At 37.0% G+C, this 24,037-nt stretch overlaps 6 protein-coding genes across 14 annotated transcripts; 4 read left to right on the forward strand and 2 right to left on the reverse strand.

The window, feature by feature from the left end:
* Positions 1-2,098: 2,098 nt before the first annotated feature.
* Positions 2,099-4,403, forward strand: LOC104738716 (protoporphyrinogen oxidase 1, chloroplastic-like). Of its 7 annotated transcripts, none has more exons than XR_015581002.1 (6): positions 2,099-2,238; positions 2,397-2,745; positions 2,886-3,182; positions 3,286-3,395; positions 3,478-3,741; positions 3,818-4,403. XR_015581002.1 is itself a non-coding variant. In XM_087486618.1 (5 exons), exons 3-5 carry the CDS (start codon positions 3,053-3,055, stop codon positions 3,601-3,603), a joined length of 351 nt encoding a protein of 116 aa, XP_087342744.1. In that variant the 5' UTR covers positions 2,099-2,238; positions 2,397-2,745; positions 2,886-3,052; the 3' UTR covers positions 3,604-4,403. The 7 variants fall into 7 exon arrangements, 2 of the variants coding, with proteins under 2 accessions (XP_087342744.1, XP_087342745.1); XR_015580999.1 differs by having other exon boundaries at positions 3,286-3,380; XR_015581003.1 differs by having other exon boundaries at positions 3,286-3,380; positions 3,612-3,741.
* Positions 4,404-4,735: 332 nt separating this feature from the next.
* On the reverse strand, positions 4,736-9,627 carry LOC104738717 (chitinase 10-like). Its single transcript, XM_087482998.1, has 2 exons — positions 9,132-9,627; positions 4,736-5,313 (listed from the first exon to the last, which is right to left on the reverse strand). The coding sequence occupies exons 1-2, from the start codon at positions 9,575-9,577 to the stop codon at positions 4,944-4,946; spliced, it is 816 nt and encodes a 271-aa protein (XP_087339124.1). The 5' UTR covers positions 9,578-9,627; the 3' UTR covers positions 4,736-4,943.
* On the reverse strand, positions 6,338-9,608 carry LOC147927717 (uncharacterized). The gene is made up of 3 exons (XM_087482997.1): positions 7,273-9,608; positions 6,691-7,199; positions 6,338-6,614 (listed from the first exon to the last, which is right to left on the reverse strand). Exons 1-3 carry the CDS (start codon positions 8,183-8,185, stop codon positions 6,558-6,560), a joined length of 1,479 nt encoding a protein of 492 aa, XP_087339123.1. The 5' UTR covers positions 8,186-9,608; the 3' UTR covers positions 6,338-6,557.
* A 1,187-nt stretch (positions 9,628-10,814) lies between the features above and the next one.
* Positions 10,815-12,768, forward strand: LOC104738718 (pentatricopeptide repeat-containing protein At1g02370, mitochondrial-like). Of its 2 annotated transcripts, XM_087483009.1 has the most exons (3): positions 10,831-11,221; positions 11,420-11,899; positions 12,199-12,768. In XM_087483009.1, the coding sequence occupies exons 1-3, from the start codon at positions 10,892-10,894 to the stop codon at positions 12,205-12,207; spliced, it is 819 nt and encodes a 272-aa protein (XP_087339135.1). In that variant the 5' UTR covers positions 10,831-10,891; the 3' UTR covers positions 12,208-12,768. The 2 variants fall into 2 exon arrangements, with proteins under 2 accessions (XP_087339134.1, XP_087339135.1); XM_087483008.1 differs by having other exon boundaries at positions 10,815-11,221; positions 11,420-12,768.
* Positions 12,769-13,275: 507 nt separating this feature from the next.
* LOC104738719 (uncharacterized) lies at positions 13,276-15,512 on the forward strand. 2 transcript variants are annotated; one of them, XM_010458910.3, is made up of 4 exons: positions 13,276-13,559; positions 14,077-14,662; positions 14,989-15,133; positions 15,265-15,512. In XM_010458910.3, exons 2-4 carry the CDS (start codon positions 14,164-14,166, stop codon positions 15,323-15,325), a joined length of 705 nt encoding a protein of 234 aa, XP_010457212.2. In that variant the 5' UTR covers positions 13,276-13,559; positions 14,077-14,163; the 3' UTR covers positions 15,326-15,512. The 2 variants fall into 2 exon arrangements, with proteins under 2 accessions (XP_010457212.2, XP_019091534.2); XM_019235989.2 differs by having other exon boundaries at positions 13,486-13,943.
* A 4,534-nt stretch (positions 15,513-20,046) lies between these two features.
* LOC104738720 (putative glycerol-3-phosphate acyltransferase 2) lies at positions 20,047-23,123 on the forward strand. The gene is made up of 2 exons (XM_010458911.3): positions 20,047-21,039; positions 22,098-23,123. Exons 1-2 carry the CDS (start codon positions 20,236-20,238, stop codon positions 22,986-22,988), a joined length of 1,695 nt encoding a protein of 564 aa, XP_010457213.1. The 5' UTR covers positions 20,047-20,235; the 3' UTR covers positions 22,989-23,123.
* The last annotated feature ends 914 nt before the right edge of the window (positions 23,124-24,037 follow it).

Consider the following 24,037-nt stretch of genomic DNA (forward strand, 5'->3'; position numbering starts at 1 on the left):
TTGGCCTATTAATGGTTTTCTCTTCATAATTATCGGAAACTATTTCATAAGATTTATTTTGATGACATTACGCAAAAAAAAAAAATCCAAAATATCTAGGCATGCAAGTATACATCGACAATAAATAATAACGTATACATTGCACGCATAATTGCATACATACATGATCTTGATTAACTACTCTTCGGAAAGCCATATATATATATATATATATATATATATATATTTATTGAGATTTGAGTGACATTTTGAATTACATCTCTCCACCAAAGAACTGTAGTGCATAACGGGTAGGACCATTTCTATCCGTTAATTATTTTTCCTGTAATCTTATCCTTTATCCTTGGATAGTCGTCGTTTTATACTTGCTATTTGTATTATATATATATATATATATAGATCAATCGATGTCCAGTCGTCTCTGATGTATTTTTTTATTATAGAATAAGATGTGTCTATTACATATTGATATTTAATGTCTAGTTTGCTTAAGCGAACACATAAAATTCAAAATTTAGTTAAGTACGCTGATCACAATTTTTTTGCTTTTCAACAACAACGAACGATTTTTTTCAAAAAAAAAAAAAAAAAACAACAACGAACGATTATTCCAGCTGCTGAGAGAATACGATTCATGACTACTACTAATGGGTTCCTGGAAAAAAAATCATTTAGGGTTTTGTCGAGAAATCCCACGTGGGTTGTAGACCCAAAGCCAATACTATAAACGAATAAGCTTTTTGTTTTCTGTAACCCCACGACACATTTATTGGAATTTTAGAGTCAAGTCGGCATCAACCATACATACACCTAGCAGGTGCGATGGTCCACGTTATTTCCTTAATGAAAAACTCCAATTATTACAGCATAACAGTATATATTTTTTTTGACATTCAATTCAATTCAATTACAACATATTTTGAATAGGCTTGTTACCTGGTTTCTTAAAATAGAAAAAAAAAAGATTCAAATTTTAATTCGGGTAATTTGTGAAAAATAGTTGAGTACAAAAAAATATTATGATTAGGTTTAAAGAATGTTATACATGATTACATGTAACCTTTTTTTTTTTATAAATGTACGTAGGCGTTGAATAAAAAAAAGATGGGCCTGAAAAAATCCTAAAAAGAGAGAAGAAAATGCGTGTCGTTCACGTGATCCCTCGTGATGGACATGCTGCTATGTCTGACACTCGGTACTTTCCGTTTTTTGTTGGTGTCTTAGCGAGCGACGAAGCAAAACCACAGCCACTCCATGTTTCCTTCTCCCATAAACGACAAAGACCTTTCGGAATATACGTTCCAATCGACTTACTTACTTACACTGTTTCGATTAATAAATGGAAAAAAAAAAAAACGTTAGCATGATTGATTCTATGCTATTGTTTGTTCCCATCATTATGGTTGGAACTGGAACTGAACTATACCAAGTACTGTTTGTGAATGTAATGGCTGATCCATTATTCATTTTTTTCATAGTACACTAATTCCAACATCCATTGATCTGCTGCCCAACTCATTATCCACAATTTTGTTTTTTTAGAGATCAGATATTTATGTAAAAAATAAAATGTTGGAAATTATCACATTAACATTTTAGATTATATATTATAGGAAGGGTGGGTGATTTTGCTATTTAATAATCTGGAAGGGATCATTTGCAAAAAAAAAAGAAAAAAAATAGACATTGTGGAAGTCGTATTATTAATTTGGTGTGCTTTATGTTGTATGATTTTTTCACATATTTTAAATAACGAATTATCAAATAAAATTAGTTACAAAAGTACTATATGCCCATTTTCTAACAAACTAACACTAAGAACAAATCATAGGAATTAACATTCTTATAAAAATAGATGAGTCAAAAGATATTTATGTCAGATGTTCTTTATGTTTTTGTACAAATTTTATGAGTTTTTTTTTTTTAAGTTTATGTTAAAGTTAAAATGCATCATGTACATACAAATTATGAACTTCTTTGACAAATGATGATAACTTGCAAACATAACCAAATAGAGAACATGATATTTTAACCCAACATATTTAATGGGCTTTTCAGCTGGCCCATATAAGTACAATAATGGATCTTTGGACGCAGTAGGACTCAGGACGTTGTGTTTTTTTTTAATTTCATCTGAGAACCTCTGGCTTGCTTCTCTCCTTACGGTAGCGATCGCCATGGAAAATATCTCACTTCTCCCTTCTCCGTTCTCCGGTCGGCGGCAACGCAGTCGTGGTGGTACGGTCTATATTCCTTCAATTTTTTCGACTCTCTTAGTTGTTCACATTGTAGTGCAATTCGATGTTCTAGATTTGATTCTGAAAGCTCACAAGTAGTATTCATGAAGTTACCTGCGGAACAATTGAGAGTTGTATCTGATAGTATAGTGTTTACAGTTTAATAGGAGAGGAGTTTTGGTGGGAATCGGATGCTGTGTCTTTTGGTTAAGCGAATTTGTGGAATGTGTGGTTTGAAAACTTGAAAGGATGAGCTAAGTCTTGGGAGATCCTCATTTTTGCAGAGGTTTGTGTTGTGGAATGGGAAATTGAGGCCGGCTCCGTCAAAGCCGAACGACTTAATCGGTCTTTGAGTTGTTCAGCATTAGAGAATTCAGATTGGGGTTGCTCTATCTTGGCATTTGAACACCAATCTGATACTGCGGGCGCCTGCCAAATCCAAATGGCGAAACAGTTGTGTGTTTTCAGAAACACCAATCTGATACTCTCACAATGTTGGCGCTACAAGGTATACAGTATTATGATTAGGATTAGATGTTGACGAATGAATCTGTTTTCTTTTCCTCTCTCACCCTTTTCAAGGAGAACAACGCAAAGACTTTGTAAACACTTGCATTATCTTGTTTTTTTTTTTTAATATTTGGGCAGGTTGGGAAGCAAAGTTTAGGTGTCTTGGAAGCTCTCAAGTACTACTAAGCTGGACAGCGGAGGATACAATTTGACTTGTGAAATTCCAGAGGGGATGTTCTGTTCTCTGTACAGAGTCACAAGTGTTGATTGATGAGTGTAGGGGGTAGTTTTGAAGCGCTCTCAGAATGTACTATCCGCCAGTTGAAGAGTATCTGTCTCATTCCCGAAAGAGGCAAATCCGAAACGAATGCTTGATAGATGGTTATCTAAAAGGGTTTGGCCAATTTCACCTACGCACACAAGGAAGACTTCGAGGTGATACTTAAGATAGTTATGTTCCTGATTAGGAGGACTATATTACCTATGTTAAAAAAAAAAAAGTAACGTCATTGTTCATCTGTTCTATACACTTATCCAGGAATAATAGACAATTCTTTGCTTTTTCGTAATCGGGCACCACCTGGAAAAGTCTTGCTATTGAACGGAGCTACCAACACGGGGATCCTATCAAAGGTAATAAACTAATAAGTAAGTTTCTTGAGACTACGAACGAATTCACAATTTCGACAGGAACAAATAGTAAAGTTGACATCTTTTGGTCTCTTTGCAGTCAGAAGGTGAGTTAGTGGAAGCAGTGGCTATGATGCTGATAAAGCCAAATTCTACTGATCTAGTTGTACTTGAAGCAATAGTGTGGCCTCAAGCCATTCCTCAGTTTCTGATAGGTAACATTTGATTTGGTAGCCGCAGAGAAAGCGTCTCTTTCATCATTGGGTCATGATGGGATGTTCTTGGGTGGCAATTATGTTGCTGGTGTAGCATTGGTATGGAGGTGCTTGCAAGTTGCAAGCCAATTCAACAATTTCATGTCGAGGTACGCTTACAAGTAACAAGAATAGAATGAAAACCAAATAGAGATACTTAGATTGCTGTTTTGAATTTGACAACAGTTTAAGCTTGTAAAGGTTTCATTGATTTTCTCATAAGTCTTACTACAATTCGTGGCCAAAAGTTGGGGAGAATAATACAAAAAGCATGAGAGAGAGAGAGATGGGTTAAGGAAGTCTAGAACAAATCGATCATAACTCTTGAATCTTGAGGATCTTCGTGAAGAGGTGAGATCTTGACACTGTCGAATCTTGTGGCTCTTGGAGATTTCTGTTCATGTGTGTAATAGGTAGAGGACCTAGAGGTAGAATATGATGACGTGAGAAGCATGGAGGAAGAAGAAGGGAATTCAGGGTTTGCAGGGTGAAGGATTTGTGTGAGTAGAAGAACAATTGACGCCATTGATGATGATGATCAACTCTGAGGAAGCTGTGTCTCTCTCTTTGTTTTAGGGTTTTGATGAGGAGTTTGTCTTGTCATCTGATTATTCTAAATACGTGTTTATATATATAGAGAGAGAAACAAAAGAAGTGGGCCTGGATATTGTGGACCGATGTTGTGTGTGTTTTTAAAATCTAACGAAGGAGAGAATCCAGTGGGACTCTTAAATCTTTGGGTGGCAATGGCAAGCAAGTGGTTTTTGTCTGACTTTTGTGTCGCATTTATATCTCGCCCCAAAAACTAGCTCTTCCACCTGGCGTATGATTCTTCTCCTCGGTTTAAACTTTTTCTTATCAAACATAAACCATTAGATTTAATATTCAGAAATAGTTTTGAATTATCTTTGATATACCATCTATTTAATTTGATGGAGTTTCATATATTAATCTTTCTTATGCTTAATATTTCTGAAGCCAGAAACAAACAAAAAAGTGCTCATACCTTCAAATATAGTATGTAAAAGTATAACCAACATAGTGGTTGTTTGTTGAAAATGAGATTAAAGGTGTGAGATAAAATAACAATCATGAAGAATACCATGGGAATAACTTTGTCTCAATTAATTTATTTTAGGTAGTAGTTGAAATCAAAACCATCAAATCACATTAAATCAAAAGACAACCCACAGAAATATACATTATAGAAAATAAAAACACCTTCATGTCTCCATGTGTGAGAGCTGACATAGATAGTTGTTGACTTTTTGTTGTATACTAAAGTAATATTTGGGTCAACCAAATTAATTATTTAAGCAAAGGGCCTTTGATTTTCACAGTCCAAATTAGGCCCAGTTGTTATTTTAAATAGCCCAGCATATCTTTGAAAATACCCGATCCGGTCATTAACCCGCCCGTCTCCAGGAATCCCGCACTTTAAACCACCGTTTATTATGTTTGTGGTTAAACCAAAACCGCCGATACGGTTAGCAGCTAAATCTGCCTCCGTAGGTCGGTATCTCCCGATCATGACGTCATGGCACGACGGTTTGGGACTCTGCGGCGTCATCCAAAACCAAAGTGCTGTTTGGAAAGCTATCACTGAATTAGTTGACACCGTTTCTGGATTCCTTAGACCGTCGAATCCTAAGGCTCGACCGGCCGGTCCGTAATTGTAGTTCCTATTATCGCAAAAAAAAAATTTAAACAATTATGATGTTAGACGGGGAAACGAGCTATTTCCCCCCAAGAACTATCATATCTTGCTGTATGGAACCCGAACTACGGACACGAGCTATATATCCCTGTCAACTATTCTTGACACCTATTTCTCCCCAAATCGAAAGTTTTACACTTATATCACCCCGAATTTAAATTGTGTTGGTTTAGCTTTTGAACCCAATACCAAACCATATAAACCGAAAATTGAACCATTGAAGACCCGATTCCTTACCCTGTTAAGACCCATGAACCCACAAATCCCCAATTTTCAAAAATCACGAACCCTAAAATCGTTTTCGGATTGTTCTTCTTCTTTCTTCTTTTCTGGGTTCCATTACCAAATTCGAGATTCAGAATGAGCAATTCGACCGAATCATCCAGTTCTCGTGCGAGAGGAAGAGTGTTCGGTGTGCCAAAGAGTTGTTGGTGCGGGGAAGCTGTTGTAGCTTTGATCTCGAAATCTGATCCGAATCCTTACCGGAGATACTACCATTGTAGTTTTGCTGCAACAAATAAGGTAAAATTTATGCTTTTATCCTCTTGTCTCATGATTTTGGGTGGTTCTAATAATGGGGTAATGGTAGCTTCGGAACGATGAACATGTGTTCAAGTGGGTCGATGAAGCTTTGCTGAATGAGGTAGATGCATTGGCTATGAAGAATGCTGGACTTGAGCAACAATTGAAAGAGCTTAGGACAGAGAGGTTGGAGTTTGATACTCTGGTTTATGAGAAGATGGAGAAGGAGGTCTTGGAGAAGGTTGAAGATGGTTTAGGTGAAGCCAAATCATGGAATAAGAAGATGATGAGTGTTGTATTGTTAGTCTGTATGGTCATGATTGTACTAAGCAAAGTAGTTGGTTGAACAAATGGTGTATGGTCATGTTTGTTTGTTTGTCAATGATTTAAGACAATGAAACCTTTTGTGTCAAAGATGAAGCTACATTTGTTGTGTTATAAACGATCATCGAAAGACCAGAAATTAATTGTCATAAACGATCATCATTTGAAACGAAATAGATCATACAAAAGAGTTAGGAAAGGCAAGAGTATATGTGGTCGAAAATACAACATGAGCAACCACAAAATTCACCATTGGAGACAAAAGACACTAAGCGACCTAGGGGAAGAAAAGAGTTCATGTGGTCGAAAATATGTATCTAGGCAACCACAAAATTAGCACCCTAGTAATAAGTAGGTTCTTGATCAAGCTTGAGTGAGTGATCCTTGACTTGGTTCAGGTTGAGTAGGCTGTCGAGAAGGCTGAAAAAACATGGCATTAGAGTTAGTAATCAAAAGAAAAGTTAGAAACTGAAAACAACAAAGCAATATATCATACCTGAGCAAATTCAGACTTATGGAATCTAGAGTTATGGTTAGCTTCCCCACAAATGCCACAATGCATTATTCTTTTTTTCTGTTTTGGTTGCTTCTTAGTAGGTGACTCATTGACACCCTTCTTCCTTTTCTTGTCAGCCTTGGTCTGTTTTTCCTCAGGTGGTTCTGCATACACCTTATTCCCATTTGTACAAGGCCAAAACTTTGCACTTCTTTGTGGAGTTAGGCCTTCTTCATAGTTTCTCCTCCATATAGCTGTTCGGAACCACTGGCAGACGTAGTTCTCAGCCGTTAGCTTCTTATCAATGATGAGACCATATGCATGCTCACATGGGATGCCACATATTTGCCACTTCTGACACGTACAAGTCATCTTCTTTAGACAAACACGGTGAGTGTCTCCACTGACTTTGACTTCGAAGGTCCCATTTGTGCTTGTTGATACCTTAGCCGTAGATGCTGCTTTGTGCTCAGCCGCAAGAAACTTAACAACATATGGAGTACAGATCCCTGCAAACATTTGCGAAAAACATGAGAATCTATAAACACAACAAATAATACATAAGGATAAGATGAATTTTACCTGTGTGAGAATTAGATATGGCAGACCTCTTTGCAATTCGCACCATGGCCAGTCGTCTTATTGTCTCTAACATGGCAACAAAAGGCTTCTCTCTTGCCTTGTTGATGGAGCTGTTAAAAGACTCTGTCGAGTTATTGTCGACATCTTCGCAGTAATTACCAACCTTGTGGAATGCCCTACACCAACTCTTTGGATTTATCCTCATTACATCACTGTACACGCGAGAATCGTAAGCAAAGATCCTCTCCAAATGCTGCCTATACTCTGACTCATTGTAAGACCATGCCAAATTCCAAAGCAGTGGCTTCAGTCGGGTTTTATTTCCATGAGCCTTTTTCAAGTCTTCTTTCAACAACTTAGCAAACCATAACCAATTTTCATAGTTCTCAACCTTGACAACTCCCCATGCTATTGGATATATACCATTGTTTGCATCTCTGCCTAAAGCTACCAATAGCTGACCCTTAATCTTATTCTTCAAAAAGCAACCATCAATTCCTATGATCGGCCTACAAGTCGCCATCCATGTTCTTCTTATGTTGTCAAAACAAATATAGAACCTGTTGAACATGTCTTTACCATCATCATCCGTAATACATTCGACCTCAACATGTGAATTCGGGTTTGCTTCCATAATCTCAGCTGCATAATCTCTTAATCTATGGAACTGCTCATCATACTCCCTCTCAATCCACTTTAAAGCTGTCTTCCTAGCAGCTTGACACTGAGGCCTAGTGATACTGATCTTCCAATCTGCCTTTACAATTTCTTCAATCTTCCTTGGCATGAAGAACTCAGGATCATCCCTAATCTTATCAACAAACAACCTAGCTATATGCGGCACTGTTAACATCTCACACTCTCCATTTGGAATACAGCTATGCTTATCGATGAACCTATTGATCCTCCACATCTTATCATTTGACAGAATTGACGCATAAACCTTCCACTCACATTTAGATCCATCCTCATCATTTAAACCCTATTTTCGCTTTATCATACCTGTACTGCTTCAGATTTCTCCCAGTTTTGAGAACATAATCGAGAACCGCCTCCTTGAAAGCCACCCCATTGAAAAACGCCTGCTTGTAGAACAACTCCCCATTACCACGCCTCATATTCGTACGACCTCTTACCGGACCATTGTCACCGTCGTCTTCACTCTCCGGGTACACATCGTGGCGGATTGGAGGTTCATCGACAAACTCCTCAATCATCTGCTCGATGTGAAATTGGTCTCTATCTTCACCTTCTTCGTCGTAATCAGGCGTTGGGCCGCCGGGATCTCTTTCGATTAACGCCATCAAATCGATTGAACTCGGATTTCTCTTTTTGGGGATTTCTCAATTTAGGGTATTTCTCTTTTTGGGGATTTCTCAATTTAGGGTTCTATCGATGATTTTGGGTTTCAAACAATGTTTAATCGGGTCAAAACCACTAAAAATCGAAAACAATCGGGTCAAATTATGGTTAATTGGTTATCTCGATAAATTTGGGTCAAAATAGGTTTAATCGGGTCTAAATTGGTTTAGGCTTTTCGTTAGACGGTTAAGCAAATAGTAAACCATGACAAACCCAAGATTAGGTGTAATTACATCTCGAACTTTTAATTCGGGGTGATATAAGTGTAAAACTTTCGATTTGGGGAGAAATAGGTGTCAAGAATAGTTGACAGGGATATATAGCTCGTGTCCGTAGTTCGGGTTCCATACAGCAAGATATGATAGTTCTTAGGGGGAAATAGCTCGTTTGATGTAGTCGTTGCTTTGGTGTGTATACAAATCGAATACCTTAATCATAATATACCTAGTTCTCTTATGCTCAAAATGTGCAATTATGAAATACTTATATGAACCTACCAGGATAGTTGAATTGGACCTCTGCCTTTATAAGTCTTGTTAGGGAAACACGGCCATTGCGTATTAGAAGAGTCGCAATAAATACTTTGTGGACTCACTTCTTCTTTAAAGCACAACCCCCAAGCGTACGGTCCGTCTGGTGCCGTTGTCCATCCTCCGGTAGTCTCGTGTGAAATCTGAGCCAAAAACGCAGCCACTTCGAGCCGCCGCGTCTCGGGGCTTCCTACGCCCCCGAATCTCGGAAACCGCCTCGTCGCCTGCACAAAGGATTCGTAAGTGTAGAAACCATTTGCGGGACAAGCGGTATTGTCCTTGTGGATGAATATTGAGTCGTAGAGAGATGTTGGAACCAAACTCTCGATTGAGCTGGCTTCAGTTTGGCCAAAAGATAGTATCGAGGAGATTGAGAGGTAGAAGCATACGAGAAGAAAAGAGTGTTGAGCCATTTTTAGAGGGATCTTGGTGGTTTTGGTGTACGAATTAAGACGAGTTTGTGGTGTTTGTTATATAGATGTGTAAATGGTCAATGCGTTGACTTCAACTTTGTAAGAGTGGACTTTTTGTCATCGTTCTGAAGGTTCGTTTATTATACATGCTCTCATCTCATGCATGTGTTTCATTCATTAAACAATGCTTCTTTCACGTTAAGTGATAGTTTTCCTATAGTTTTTTTATGTATAATATTTTCATATATCGCTTACACCTTAATTAAATATCAAAACAACAATAACAAAAAGGGAAGACAAGTAGAAACACAACAAAAGAAGTAACAAAATAATGGTTCTAAGAAAATGAAACCAATTTGTCAATATAATCATTGAATGATATAGATAGTGTGTACTACTTGGTAATGTGAATTAGAAATAAGATCAAAATCAGTGTGGATGACGATTTTTTATTCGGTCGACGGTGTTAATGAAAAAGACCGATTTTAAGTTTTAATATTTGAAGACCCATTCTTGGTATGGAAAATCTCCTCTCTCTTTTGTTCGGGATGAATGAATTTTCAAAGTCTCATTGGTATTTTTATTTATACATGTAGAATCTACACAAAAGTTTCTCGTTCGGCGGCTAACTAATCGATAATATATAAACAACATATTTGTATGTTCTTTTTGATTTTTGAAGAGCCAAGACAAAAAATGCTTTTTGATTATATAGAAAAGATAAACAAAATTAGAAAATATGCAAGCAACCTGTGCTTAACAGAAATGTTCTAGTCAATAAACTCGTTCTTTTTTTCCTTTTCTAATTTCTCATTGGAAAATATATAAACTAGAATTATGTTCCTTTATATTTTCTTCCCTGATCAACCAGTCTACCCATGATCATGTGTGTTCAGGTTACTATACATTCATGTTTAAAACTTCTTAGAAAAAATCTCATATTTCGAAGAAGATTAGTTACAAATAAAGTATCAAACAAATATTTTAAAGCCTTCTAAAACATCGCCATTCATTTGTATTGTGGATTTATCCATCTCATGTCGATTAGTGTGATAGTGTCTACAGAGTTATTATGTATGACGTGTTTAAAAATAATAATCCTAGTTAAGAGAGACTAATTAAACAAAGTAAACTACGTATTGTTTTATAGTAAAAACAAAGAAAACGACAACAAGTTGTAAACTACACGCCGTTTTCAAGTTCATTAAACGACATAAAAGTTCTTGCCTTAAACCCTACCATTGTCACACTCCTTGAGTCCTCCTCGATAGGTTTAGAGAAGAAATAGATTTTGATCGATCCTTTTTAACAACAATGAATTTCCGTAATCTGATTGCTTCCGGTTCTCGCATCGGCAAGAGATTCTGTTCAACGGCCGTTTCTCCGGCGTCTTCGTCTGGGGCCGAAGCCTCTGTTTTTGCTCCGGCGGCGGCGAATGGCGTCGAAGCCTCTGTTCCTGCTCTGACGGCAGCGTCAAGGCAACGAGAGCTCTACAAGAAACTTTCGAAGCTTAATGTGACGGGAGGGTCAGTGGCAGATACGTTAAATCAGTTCATCATGGAGGGTATTACTGTCAGAAAAGACGATCTCTTTCGCTGCGCTAAGGACCTTCGCAAGTTCCGTCGACATCAACATGCTCTTGAGGTCTGTTTCATGTTTCCCCTTTTCCTAATTACGTTTAGATTCAAAAGTTTTGTAATTTCACTAGTCTTAGGGTTTTTGATTAGGGATGAACTCGATTGTTTCGAATGGATGAAGATTAAAGATGACATTTTTATGTTTGTGATGAGTTCACTAGTTTTTATGGTTTAATTGGAGTCGTTGTTAATGATAAAATTTCAGATCTTTGATTGGATGGAGAAGAGGAAGATGACATTATCTGTCTCTGATCATGCAATTCGTTTGGATCTAATTGGAAAGACTAAAGGGTTAGAAGCAGCTGAGAGCTACTTAAACAACTTAGATACTTCTGCAAAGATTCATCAGTCGACTTATGGGGCGCTCATGAACTGTTACTGTGTGGAACTTGAGGAAGAGAAAGCGAAAGCTCATTTTGAGAAAATGGATGAGCTCAAGTTTGTTAACAACTCGTTACCGTTCAACAACTTGATGTCTATGTACATGCGGTTGGGTCATCCTGAGAAGGTACCTGTGTTGGTTGATGCGATGAAACAGAGGGATATATCTCCTTCTGGCGTCACTTACTCTATATGGATGCAGAGCTGTGGAAGTTTGAATGACTTGGATGGATTAGAGAAGGTTATAGATGAAATGGGCAAAGACAGTGAAGCTAAAACCACTTGGAATACTTTCTCTAACCTGGCTGCAATCTACACTAAAGCTGGTCTTTACGAGAAGGCGGAATCTTCACTGAAATCTATGGAGGAGAAGATGAATCCTAACAACCGTGATTCCTACCATTTTCTCATTAGTTTGTACGCTGGAATCTCGAAAGCTCCTGAGGTGTATAGAGTTTGGGAATCGCTGAAGAAGGCTCGCCCTGAGGTCAACAACTTGAGCTATCTTGTCATGTTACAAGCAATGAGTAAACTCGGCGACATAGATGGGATTAAGAAGATTTTCACAGAGTGGGAATCAAAATGCTGGGCTTACGATATGAGGCTGGCTAACATCGCGATTAACACGTATCTAAAAATGAATATGTATGAAGAAGCAGAGCAAATTCTTGATGGTGCCATGAAAAAGTCTAAAGGACCATTCTCCAAATCGAGACAGCTTCTGATGATCCACCTGTTGGAGAAGGGTAAAGCGGATTTGGCTATGATGCATTTGGAAGCAGCGGTTTCTGATTCCGCAGAGAACAAAGACGAGTGGAGCTGGAGCTCAGAGCTGGTCAGCTTGTTTTATCTTCACTTTGAGAAAGTTAAAGATGTTCAAGGAGCAGAAGAATTCTGCAGGATTTTGTCGAAGTGGAGACCTCTCGACTCTGAAACTGCAACCTTTCTTATAAAGACTTATGCAGCAGCAGAGAAAACTTGTCCTGATATGCGAGAGAGATTGTCTCGACACCAGATCGAAGTAACCGAGGAGATCCAAGGCTTGCTTGAAACAGTTTGTCCTTGAATTAACTAACATGTAGTAATTTGGTAATAACTGTTATTATTTGAACAATGTGTGTTTAAAGCTTATGTCTCGTTTGAAGTTCAAAGCTTCTTGTTTCAGGAAACAAACCATAGCTCTTTTTTGTCTCTCTGATAATGTGTGGGTTATACATACATTGATACATACATACATACACATGGAAAGATCTAATTGGAAGGATTATATATATATATTTTTTAGTGTTCCATATTTATCAAAATAAAATTATCAACTTTTTAAAAAAAAAATATTGTCAAGGAATAATATATTTGTTTATCCAAATCCAATAACCGACTACTTCCAAAAAGAAAATAAATTTATTTGGTGACTGTGGTGTGGTCCATGACTTGTTAATTTGTTAGTGCCAGTGTGCCAGCAACTAAGTTTGGAAAATATATAATTTTTTTTTTAAAGAAACAAAAAATCCTATTTACAGTTTAAAGAAACAAATACTGGTTAGTTATTTTGATTTAGAAAGGAAAATAACTGTGTTAAATAATTAATATCTTACAAATCTGATAGAAAGAAATAGTTATCCGATTATTTTCAACAATTGGAAAACGGATATTTGAGAACTCGATTTTATCCAAATAAGCGAATCTGAAATCACTTTTATTTTTGTATAAAAAAGAAAAACAAAACGGCGTAAATTAGAGAGATTCGGTAAACAAGCAAGCTGGCACGTCTGTATCTAGTCGCAACGTTCTTTGTCAATCCGTTCGGCGACATAACAAAATCCAAAAAAACAAAACATTCTTTAGCTTTTCTGTTTTGTTTATATACTAACACAAAAGATCATCTCAGATACGCAACAAAGAAGAAGAAGAAAAAAGAGAAGTCTTTTCACAAATTTCACCCTGCTGAAGAACCCTAATTTGAGGTGAGTACTTCCAGTGTCGCGCATCCGCAAATTCTTTTTTTTTTTGTCTTCCAAATCCCAAGTAAATTTATTTTAGTGGTTTTTTGACACTCGCTCCGAAAGATTTAATTTTTTTTTTCTTTCTTTCTTTCTTTCTGTGATTTGTGTATTTTTTTGGGGTTTATTGCAGATTTGCCTCTTTCTTAAGTCTGTAATCTTTTGATTTAGCATAGGTCTTTTCGTCGAGAATTAGTGCTGCATTGTCTCTGAGAGTCACTGTTCTCGATTCACCTCTTTGTTTTTGCTCTGTCTCCTTGTTAGATGATTTGGGAAAACGAATGTATAGATTCAATCTATCAGTTCTGAATCCCTATGTAAAAGAGTGTTCGTGTGATTGATTCAAAGGTGGGTTAAGCAAAATCAGTTACTTTTGTCTTCCGAGTTAGTGGTTTAGGTGAACCAATATTAGCATTACTCTTTTATGTGTTTGAAGGGTGATTAGTATACTTAATAATCTCTCGTTTGTTTCATGTTCTAGGACGATTAAGGAAGTTGCGAGTTTCGAAAGTCAGATAAGGTTGTTGTAGGCTTTTAAGTTGGCAGCTGAGAAGATAATTAGTGTAGGATGGATCAAGTGTTTTCACGAGAGCAAGATCTTGATGTAGACATTGAAGCTGGTCGATCTGATGTTGTTACACAAGAATCCACATTAGCTACTGTTTCAGGCAATGGGGTCTGGACTGAACGGGTGAATTTCGCTGCATCTGAAAACATTGCTGATGATCTGATCTATCCATTAATGGGAGACGAAAACAGGGTAGGCACAAGCAGTCAAAGTCTGGATCTTTCAGAGAACAAATGCGATAATGGAAAGTTTAAGAAGTCTAGAAAAGCTTCAAAGCCTCCCAGACCGCCAAAAGGCCCTTCCTTGAGTGCAAGTGACCATAAGTTCATGAGGGAAATAGCAGAGCTTGCTATGAGAAAGCGGGCAAGGATTGAACGGATGAAAAATTCCCTTAAAAAAATGAAAGCAGCCAAGTCTTCATCATCATCATCATCTCAGTGCATTAACATTTTCTCGATGATAGTAACGGTTCTCTTCTTCGCCTTTCTAGTCTTCCAAGGTACTTTTTTTAGTCTCGTTGTGAACATTAGCTTGTTTTCTTTCCCCTTTCAACTCTTAATGAATCCAAAAAATGCTACTTTGGTCTTGAAAATGAATTTGTTTTCTGAAGATACGGTCGTAAGATTCTCTATGGTGTGGATTCATATGTAACCAATTGGTCTATGGTTTAGATTCGTTTTTTGTTAAGAGACTTTTGGTTTGACTGAAAGACTAACTAATTAGTCCTTGATCATCAGATTTCTTAGATAAACAGAGTATGTTCTGTGTTACTCCACATGGAAGACCAAAAATGTCTTAGAAACAACTCTTATTTTCGTGTTGCAGGCTTCTTCCCTGGAAATTCGAGTTTGAGTTCAGACAAATCACCTGCACCTATTGTTTCGCCTACCAACCAATTGATATCAGTTCAGTTCTACAATGAATTTGCTCCCGTTGAGCAAACTGATCCCAGCCCGACCACCTCATTCAGGTAATTAAGAAGAACAACAACAACAATTTCTTCTATATAATTCAGTCTCATTGTTGAATCGAAGAAGTCACTCTCTAAAAACAACTACTGATAATATGAACAACTGCTGATTCGAATCTGTGTAACTTAAGGTATACGAGGAAGCGAATATCGGGTGCGGAAGAAGAAGTCTCGAGAGACGTTAGTTACTAGATGAGTTCTCTGTCTGGTCTTTGCTTCAAACTGTTAAAACTCTTTTTGTTCAAGTTTTGTTCTCTCTCTGGTCACAGCTTTTGTATAGGCTAAATATATATGTAAAACGACTCCGTTTCAAACAATGATGATGAATCATCACTTTCACTAACCGGGTCAGTTTATTCAATTATTTTGAAAAGAAAAAGTAATTGTGAGTATCGTAGTAATTACGTGATTGGGGTATTTAATGAAGGAAACATGATGGAAAAACTTGTTATTGAGCTTAGAAAATATGTAAAATAGTATATTTTTGTTCAGTTCGAAAAATTCTGAAAATGACTTGCATGCCAATTGGATTCTGCAACGTTTATGGTCTACATTTCAATTTTCAAACCCTACACTTGAATAAATTCTATATGTAAAAGCCATTATTACTCTATTCGTATATAAATTTCTTTTTAATGAGAAACCGAATTTTATGACTGGCTATCTGCTAAGTGTTGACCTGCAAGACATAGTAATCAACAAATCATTCTATCTCTTCAGAATGAGAGTTAGTAAAGAAAAGAAAAATTAAAACTAAACTCAAAACTTTTACCATCCCGCAGAGTAATTCACTAGCGACACGCTATATGTCCTTTGTATAGTTGATATTCTTAATATAGATGCTACGGTGACAAGAGTCTTGATTGTCATACTTTTTATTGGAACAGGAAAAAGAATTGACAATTTGCGTATTTGACTAAAAGTTTCTAAAATAAGTAACTTATCATGTATATATTAAATAAAACCAAAAAAAGTAGTAAATTATAATGAGGGAGATCCACGTCCCACGGGCAATGGTCACGGACAACACCGCACAACTTGGAATAACAATCAGATAGACATGTCTTACTATCATAACTTGTTGGGAACAGAGAGTTCAGGTATCAACCCGATGTAGATAGAAGAGATCAGGGAGACCCATTCGTTTAGATGCCAACAGGACCTGGCTACGGAGTTAGTTTCGGTCCCTACGGAGCTTCATATAAAGGAAACTCTGTTGAGAATGCCAAGAAATAAGGCCCCAGGCCCGGATGGATTCCCTGTAGAATTCTTTATAGAGGCATGGGAGATTGTGGGAGAGGATACGGTGCAAGCCATTAAATCCTTCTTCACGTCTGGTCACTTACCGAGATATTGGAATGCAACTGCGATCACTCTAATCCCCAAATTACCATGGGCTGACAAACTCACTCTCTTCAGACCTGTCTCTTGCTATACGACTGTGTATAAGGTCATTGTCAGGTTATTAAAGAGCAAGCTTCAGTTATTCATATCAGATACAGTACAAGGCAACCAGGTAGGATTTGTGAAGGGTAGGTTGCTTTGTGAGAATGTTCTATTGGCATCTGAGTTGGTGAATGGGTTTCATGCTCCGGGAAATGTTTCTCGAGGTTGCCTTAAGATAGACATCACTAAGGCATTTGACAATCTGAATTGGGAGTTCCTGCTCAACATCCTAACAGCGATGGACATGCCCGACATGTTCATTCATTGGCTTCGGGAATGCTTCACCTCTCCGAGTTACAGTGTAGCTATCAATGGTGAGTTAGTAGGCTTCTTTCAGGGGAAAAAAGGGCTTCGACAAGGAGATCCTATCAGTTCTCTCCTATTTGTCCTGGCAATGGATATTCTGTCCAAAAAACTAGACTATTGGGCTATGACAAATAGGTTTGGCCTACACCCAAGTTGTCATGCCCCTATGATCACTCATTTGAGTTTTGCGGATGATGTCCTGATATTCTTTGATGGTAGAGAGGAGTTGGCGCAGGGAATTCTTGAGATTCTAGATGACTTTAAAACTGTATCGGGTCTGGGAATTAACAGAGAGAAAACAGCTCTTTTTCTTGATGGTGGCAACAATCAACTCATTCAAGACATGTCTTCCAGGCTAGGTTTGAAGCAGAATTCATTTCCCGTGAAATACCTAGGAGTGCCACTTACCTCACGAAGGTTAAGAAGACAAGACTATCACCCACTTCTCGATAAGATCAGAGCCAGGTTCACTGCCTGGACGGTCAAAAAGCTATCCTATGCAGGGCGTTTGCAGCTTATCAAATCAGTTATATACTCCACAATAACTTTTTGGGCCTCAGTGTTCGTCCTACCAGTGCAGTGTTTGGAAGAGATTGAGCAAATGTGTTGTGCCTTTCTCTGGAAGGGCGTCACCGACTCTGCAAGAGGAGCGAGAGTAAGTTGGGAATCAATTTGCACCCCCAAGGAGAGTGGCGGGCTTGGCTTAAGGAGATTAGTTCCTTGGAATAAGGTTCTAATTTTGAAATTGATTTGGCTTATATTTGCTGCTGGAGGCTCACTGTGGGTCTCTTGGGTGAGAAGACACTTGATCGGAAGGCTGAACTTTTGGACTTTGGACCAATCCTCCTCGGGCAGTTGGATCTGGAAAAGTATATGCAACCTGAGACCGATCGCTCGACGGTTTATAGTCTGTAAAGTCAACTCCGGTATTACCTGCAGCTTCTCGTTAGACAATTGGACAGGCTTCGGTCCACTGATTGAGTTGATAGGCCCGGAAGGCCCCAGAGTTTCAGGTTTACCTATTACTGCAGTGGTTGCAGACGCTCATAGGAATGGAGAGTGGTGGATAGCTCGAAGTAGAAGCAGAAGTAGGACCATTCAAGTACTTAAGAACTCTTTGCCTGAGTCTACAATTCTCGGATATGAGGATGACTCAGCAGATGATGAGTATCTCTGGAAGATAAGTGACTCCCAACCGGCGGGAGAGTTCTCCACATCAAAAACTTGGCACCACTTAAATCCGCCTGAGAACAGAGTGAATTGGTGGAAGGGAGTTTGGTTCAAGGACAGAATCCCGAAACACGCCTTCATTGTCTGGATGGCAGCTACGGATAGGTTGCTCACGCGGGACAGAATGATCAGTTGGGGTTTTCATGTTCCAGCTTCTTGTCTCCTCTGTAGTGGTCATGACGAATCAAGACAACACCTCTTCTTCGACTGCACTTACTCTGCGGATGTCTGGTGGTCATTCACAACTAAGGCCCATGTAACCCCTCCAATTATGTTTGAGGATGGGGTTAGATGGCTGAAGAATCCTTGTAGAGATAAAAATGTCGCATTGATTCTTAGACTCGCCTTTCAAGCCTCAGTTTACTTGCTCTGGAAAGAAAGAAACGCCAGACTTCATAATGCCTCCTCCCGGTCTCCAGCATCCATCATTGCCGACATCATGAACATCATCCGCTGCCGTCTTGACCCGCTAACTAGATCGCAACGGATTGGCCTTCATGAAGAATCTCTTTTGATCACTTGGTTTCGTTTATTTCAACCTTAGTGTGGCAGCTGGATAATGTTGTATTATCTCTTGTAGGTTTGTTAAGCCTCGTTGTAACTTCGGAGTAGGGATGTTTATTCTTCGCGGGCTTTATATATAAAATGGTATGTGTTAAAAAAAAAAAAAAAAAAAAAAACAGATAGACCCAGTAGCATTTTCATTGCTCATGTAGCTATACTTAAAAGTTTTGCATCGTGTATTCCTTGATTTACAATTTAGCCCACAAAAAAAAAGTAAGTCAAGGTTAGACTTAACTAATTAGAATTACTAACTACTTCACTGTTACGCTTCCAATTCCATTTACTATTGTAGAATACTCTATGATAACAGAAATCAAACCTTCATTTCATTTTCTCAAATCTCAACAAAGTTTAAGTCTCGGTCCAAAATCTATTGCGACTCGATAAAAACAAACAGAAGAAAAGTAAAACCCAATCGGAGAACTTTCGCATTCAAGTTTGAAACGATTTACATTTATTTTGTCATCAAGACCGAAACTTTAATGTGAACATATATTATATACATCTAGTCGCTTCCTTGGTTATGCTTATTTTGGAGCGTGCATATAGTATATATTAGGTTTACGTCGCACATCATGTAATGTTTGAAAATTTTTAGACATAACATTAATCCATGATTAATACATATTTTCTACGTTTTATTTAGACATGTCTTCTTTGTCGCAAACCACTGAAAGAAAATTCCACTTTTTAGGACGTTTAATGAAAAGTATTTTTCATGTCTTGTTAATCTTTAGAGTTTTGAAATAACAAAACTCTGTGTAATTCGAAAGTTAACGTGGATTTTTTTAACTATTTTATTTAAATTAACAAATTGAAGAGACCAATTCGCAACATTAAACGGATCTCTGGCAGTGAGATATAGTCAACATGGATTGTATATATATAACTTTATCTTTGATTTTTCTTTTTTGTAGTTTGTTAAAGGGCTTTCATTAATTAAAAAATGGGAAATACAATATTTTTCAAATGATGAATGACGTTAATCAAGTGGCTCTATCACTATCGATCAGCAACCGAGTTATTGGAAACTAAACGTACGAAGACCAAAAGTCTACTACAAAAAGACTTGTATGATTGAGAATTAATGTTAGTTTATTCACAATATTTGAATCGAATAGTCATATTCTTATATCCACGTACGTCATACGTATAATATCTGTTAGGCCCTTTCTTCATCCGTGTGACAAAGAGATTCAAGTTAACAAACCGTAATTGGATTATTTGGTTTTGGATACTGAAATTCATATAACCGAACAAAAAAAGAAAGGAGAAAAAAAGAAGCCGACATTAATTGAACTATATAAATGCCTTTAGTCGTCACATATTTGCTACTTTGCGAGAGACGCACTCATATTATCTAGTACTAGTAGAATAGATCGAACCAAACAAAATATCAACGCGTAAGCGTACTTTTCAGATTTCAAACATTCAGATCATTAATTGTAATCATGCAAGCTGTACGGGAAAGAAGAATTATGAACCATCATCAATGGCACTCCTCGTAAATATTAATCTCGTTCCAAGGGTATTTACGCAATGGTCTCGTTATATATATGTCAGGGCACTTACGTTTCCCTCAACATGCAGAGTCTAGAAACCAGCAACATCTATATAATATAGTAATCAGAGAAAAAGAGAGGTCAAAAGAATCAAAAACCATGTCCGGTAATAATAAGATCTCGACTCTTCGAGGTCTTGTCATCTTCTTGTACCGGTTTTTCATTCTCCGTCGTTGGTGTCATCGTAACCCTAAACAAAAATACCAAAAATGCCCTTCTCACGGCCTCCACCAAGCTCACGACTTATCACCTCACACTTTGGTCTTTAACGTCGAAGGAGCTCTACTCAAATCAAACTCCTTGTTCCCTTACTTCATGGTCGTAGCTTTTGAAGCAGGAGGAGTGATAAGGTCACTTTTCCTCTTCATTCTGTATCCATTTATATGCTTGATGAGCTACGAGATGGGTTTGAAGACGATGGTGATGGTGAGCTTTTTCGGGGTTAAAAAGGAAAGCTTCCGAGCCGGAAAATCAGTTTTGCCCAAGTATTTTCTAGAAGATGTTGGGTTCGAGATGTTCGAGGTTCTAAAAAGAGGGGGGAAGAGAATTGGTGTGAGTGATTTGCCACAAGTTATGATTGATGGGTTCTTGAAAGATAACTTGGAGATTGAAGTTGTGGTCGGGAGAGAGATGAAAATGGCCGGTGGTTACTACTTAGGCATCATGGAAGCTAAGCAGAAACGTGAGCTTGCTTTTGATAAATTGGTTCAAGAAGAGAGAGAAAGTAGTGGTCATGTTATTGGCATCACTTCCTTTCACTCGTCAAGTCACAGATCTTTATTCTCTCAATTTTGCCAGGTAAATTATTATATTTTTGAGACATATAAATAAATAAATAATCTAAAGTGCTCTAGTAGGTTTTTTTCCTTTTATATGAATATTTTTGGTTATTGAGGTTTTGGACCCAACAATTGTGATGGTCTTACTCTTGTCAAAAGACGTAACTGTATTTTTCTGGACCGACAAATAGAGACAAATCCTTAGGCTATACAATGGTTTTTCCTATTTTTTCTTAAGAGAAACTCTATAATAAAAGTTTTTTTGCTTCAATCTATCTCTATTCTCATCTCTGAAATAGAGATTGCTATTTTTTTTCTCTATATTTAGAGGAACTCTATTTTTTTCCTCTATAAATAGAAGAAAATATAGCAATCTCTATTTTAGAGATGAAAATAAAGATGGGTTGAAGTAAATTTACCTCTAAAATAAATTGCTATATTTTACTCTATTTATAGAGGAAAAAAATAGAGATTGCATACGAGATGCTGTTATGTTACTTTTCTGTTTACAAAAAAAACTACAGAAAAATTCCGGCACATGGAATCTCGATAGTAAATTAAATAGTTTGAAGTTTTTTTTTTAGTCTACGTTTTATATACTCAATATAGAATTTCTTTGGTCTTAAATGTGGCTCTTTATTTGAACCAATAGAAAGATGCATTGATTTGTTTGGAAAAAAAGCAATAAGTTATATGTGATGTAATTAATTCCAAAACCATTGACTATGAATTGTTGTAATCTAGTACAATATATCACAAATCAAACTATTATAGCAAGTAAATGCTATTTGAAATTTTAGAAATGAAATTTTAAGCTCTGATGCAATTAATAGCAAACCATGCATAGACTATGACTTATATAGTTGTATATAATACATACCATGACTTATTTAATAAGTAGTTTCTTTTTTATAATTACGATAGGTCCACTTCAACTGATAAATGTTGATCTTCTCTAATCCTTTTTTTCATAAGTAGTTTATTTAATAAGTAGTTTTTTTATAATTACGATATAGTTCCACTTCAACTGATATACATAGTTCTTCTCTAATTATTTTTTTCCTTTCTCATAATCAGGAGATTTACTTTGTCAGAAATTCAGATAAGAAAAGCTGGGAAAGTTTACCACGAGATCAATACCCTAAACCACTGATCTTCCACGATGGTCGCTTAGCCATCAAGCCAACACCATTAAACACACTCATATTATTCATGTGGGCCCCATACGCCGCCGTCTTAGCCGCTGCAAGAATCGTCGTTGGCCTAAACCTGCCTTACTCTGTAGCCAATCCTTTTCTGGCCTTTTGCGGTATCCACCTTACGCTCACCGTCAGCAACCAGGACGGCCTAGTTTCTTCCGACCGAAACAAAGGTTGTCTCTTTGTGTGTAACCATAGAACGTTACTAGACCCACTTTACATTTCATACGCTCTAAGAAAGAAAAACATCAAAGCCGTTACTTATAGCCTAAGTAGATTATCTGAGCTTCTAGCTCCGATCAAGACCGTTAGAATGACTCGTGACCGAGTCACGGATGGTCAAGCCATGGAGAGATTGTTGAGCCAAGGAGATCTCGTGGTTTGTCCGGAAGGAACTACGTGTAGAGAGCCTTACTTGCTTCGGTTTAGTCCACTTTTCTCCGAGGTTAGTGACGTCATCGTACCAGTTGCTATTGACTCGCATGTGAGTTTCTTTTATGGCACGACGGCTAGTGGTCTTAAGGCCTTTGATCCCATTTTCTTCCTTCTCAATCCTTTCCCTTCCTACACCGTTCAATTGCTTGACCCTATCTCTGGTGGCCACAAGTCCACGTGTCGAGAACCTGATAATGGAAAAGCTAAGTTCGAGGTGGCTAATCACGTGCAACATACGATAGGGAATGCGTTGGGGTTCGAGTGCACCAACCTCACGAGAAGAGATAAGTACTTGATCTTGGCCGGTAATAATGGAGTTGTCAACAAAAAATAATCTGGGTAGTTTTTTTCATTCTTAATTAGGATCTTTTTGTGTGACCGATATGCTTAATTTACTTTCTTTTAAGTTTTTTTTCAATACTGTAACTATTATATATATATATATGTAATTATCTTTTTGTGTGACCAATAGACATGTACATGCATCATTGATATCTACAACGGTCTGGCCGTACATTCATAGTCAAAACTCCAAAATAAATTACATGCATTTTTACAACTATATACTTGATCAAAAGCATGTATCTTGGTGTTACTGTATTTATAAGCATTTTCAAAATGCATTTACATTTGTAGGGTACATATCAGTATTTTTATACAAAATACTATTTATGGTAAGCGTCATCTGAAAGAGTTAAACAGTTAAAAGACAACAATTATAAAAAGTATTAGAAGCTATTGTCATATATTAATGTTATTTATCTGTAGGTTTTCTTTTTGTAAAGCCTCAACTTTCATTATTAGTGATATTTACGAAAAAAAAATGTTATAAAATAATCAAATAGTACGAGTTACAATGACAACGATCTTAGGATAAACTGAGGACGTAACGTAGCCTTGGATAACAACGACTTATAGACGAAATGATTATTTAATTAGTTGTAAATTAAGTTATAACTACTACTTTCTCCGTTTCATAATATAGAATGTTTAGAAAAATATTTTTGTTTTATAATATAAGATGTTTTCAATTTTCAATACAATTTTTAGATTAATTTTATATTTTATATTATACAGTCTTGTATGTATATGATTGATTAAACTTTTTAAAAGTATTAAAACATTGTATATTTTAAAAGAGAGAGTATTATTCTTTGTTTTCGTGATTAGATAATTGTGAAAAGATTATTGGAAAAAGGGAGTTTAAAGTTACGATGAATTTCGAGATATAAAGAGTGGGGCTCATGCCGATGATTGTGGGGTTGAGAGTTTTGTTTGTCAACAACCCTAAGCATCTTCCCACCTAACTCTGTTTAATGCTTCTTCGATTAATTGATTAGTTAATTTCATTAAGCGGCGAATTAAAAAAAAATATTTACTGGA

Source organism: Camelina sativa, chromosome 14, assembly GCF_030686135.1.
Source record: "Camelina sativa cultivar CO46 ecotype springtype chromosome 14, ASM3068613v1".
Lineage (NCBI taxonomy): Eukaryota > Viridiplantae > Streptophyta > Magnoliopsida > Brassicales > Brassicaceae > Camelina > Camelina sativa.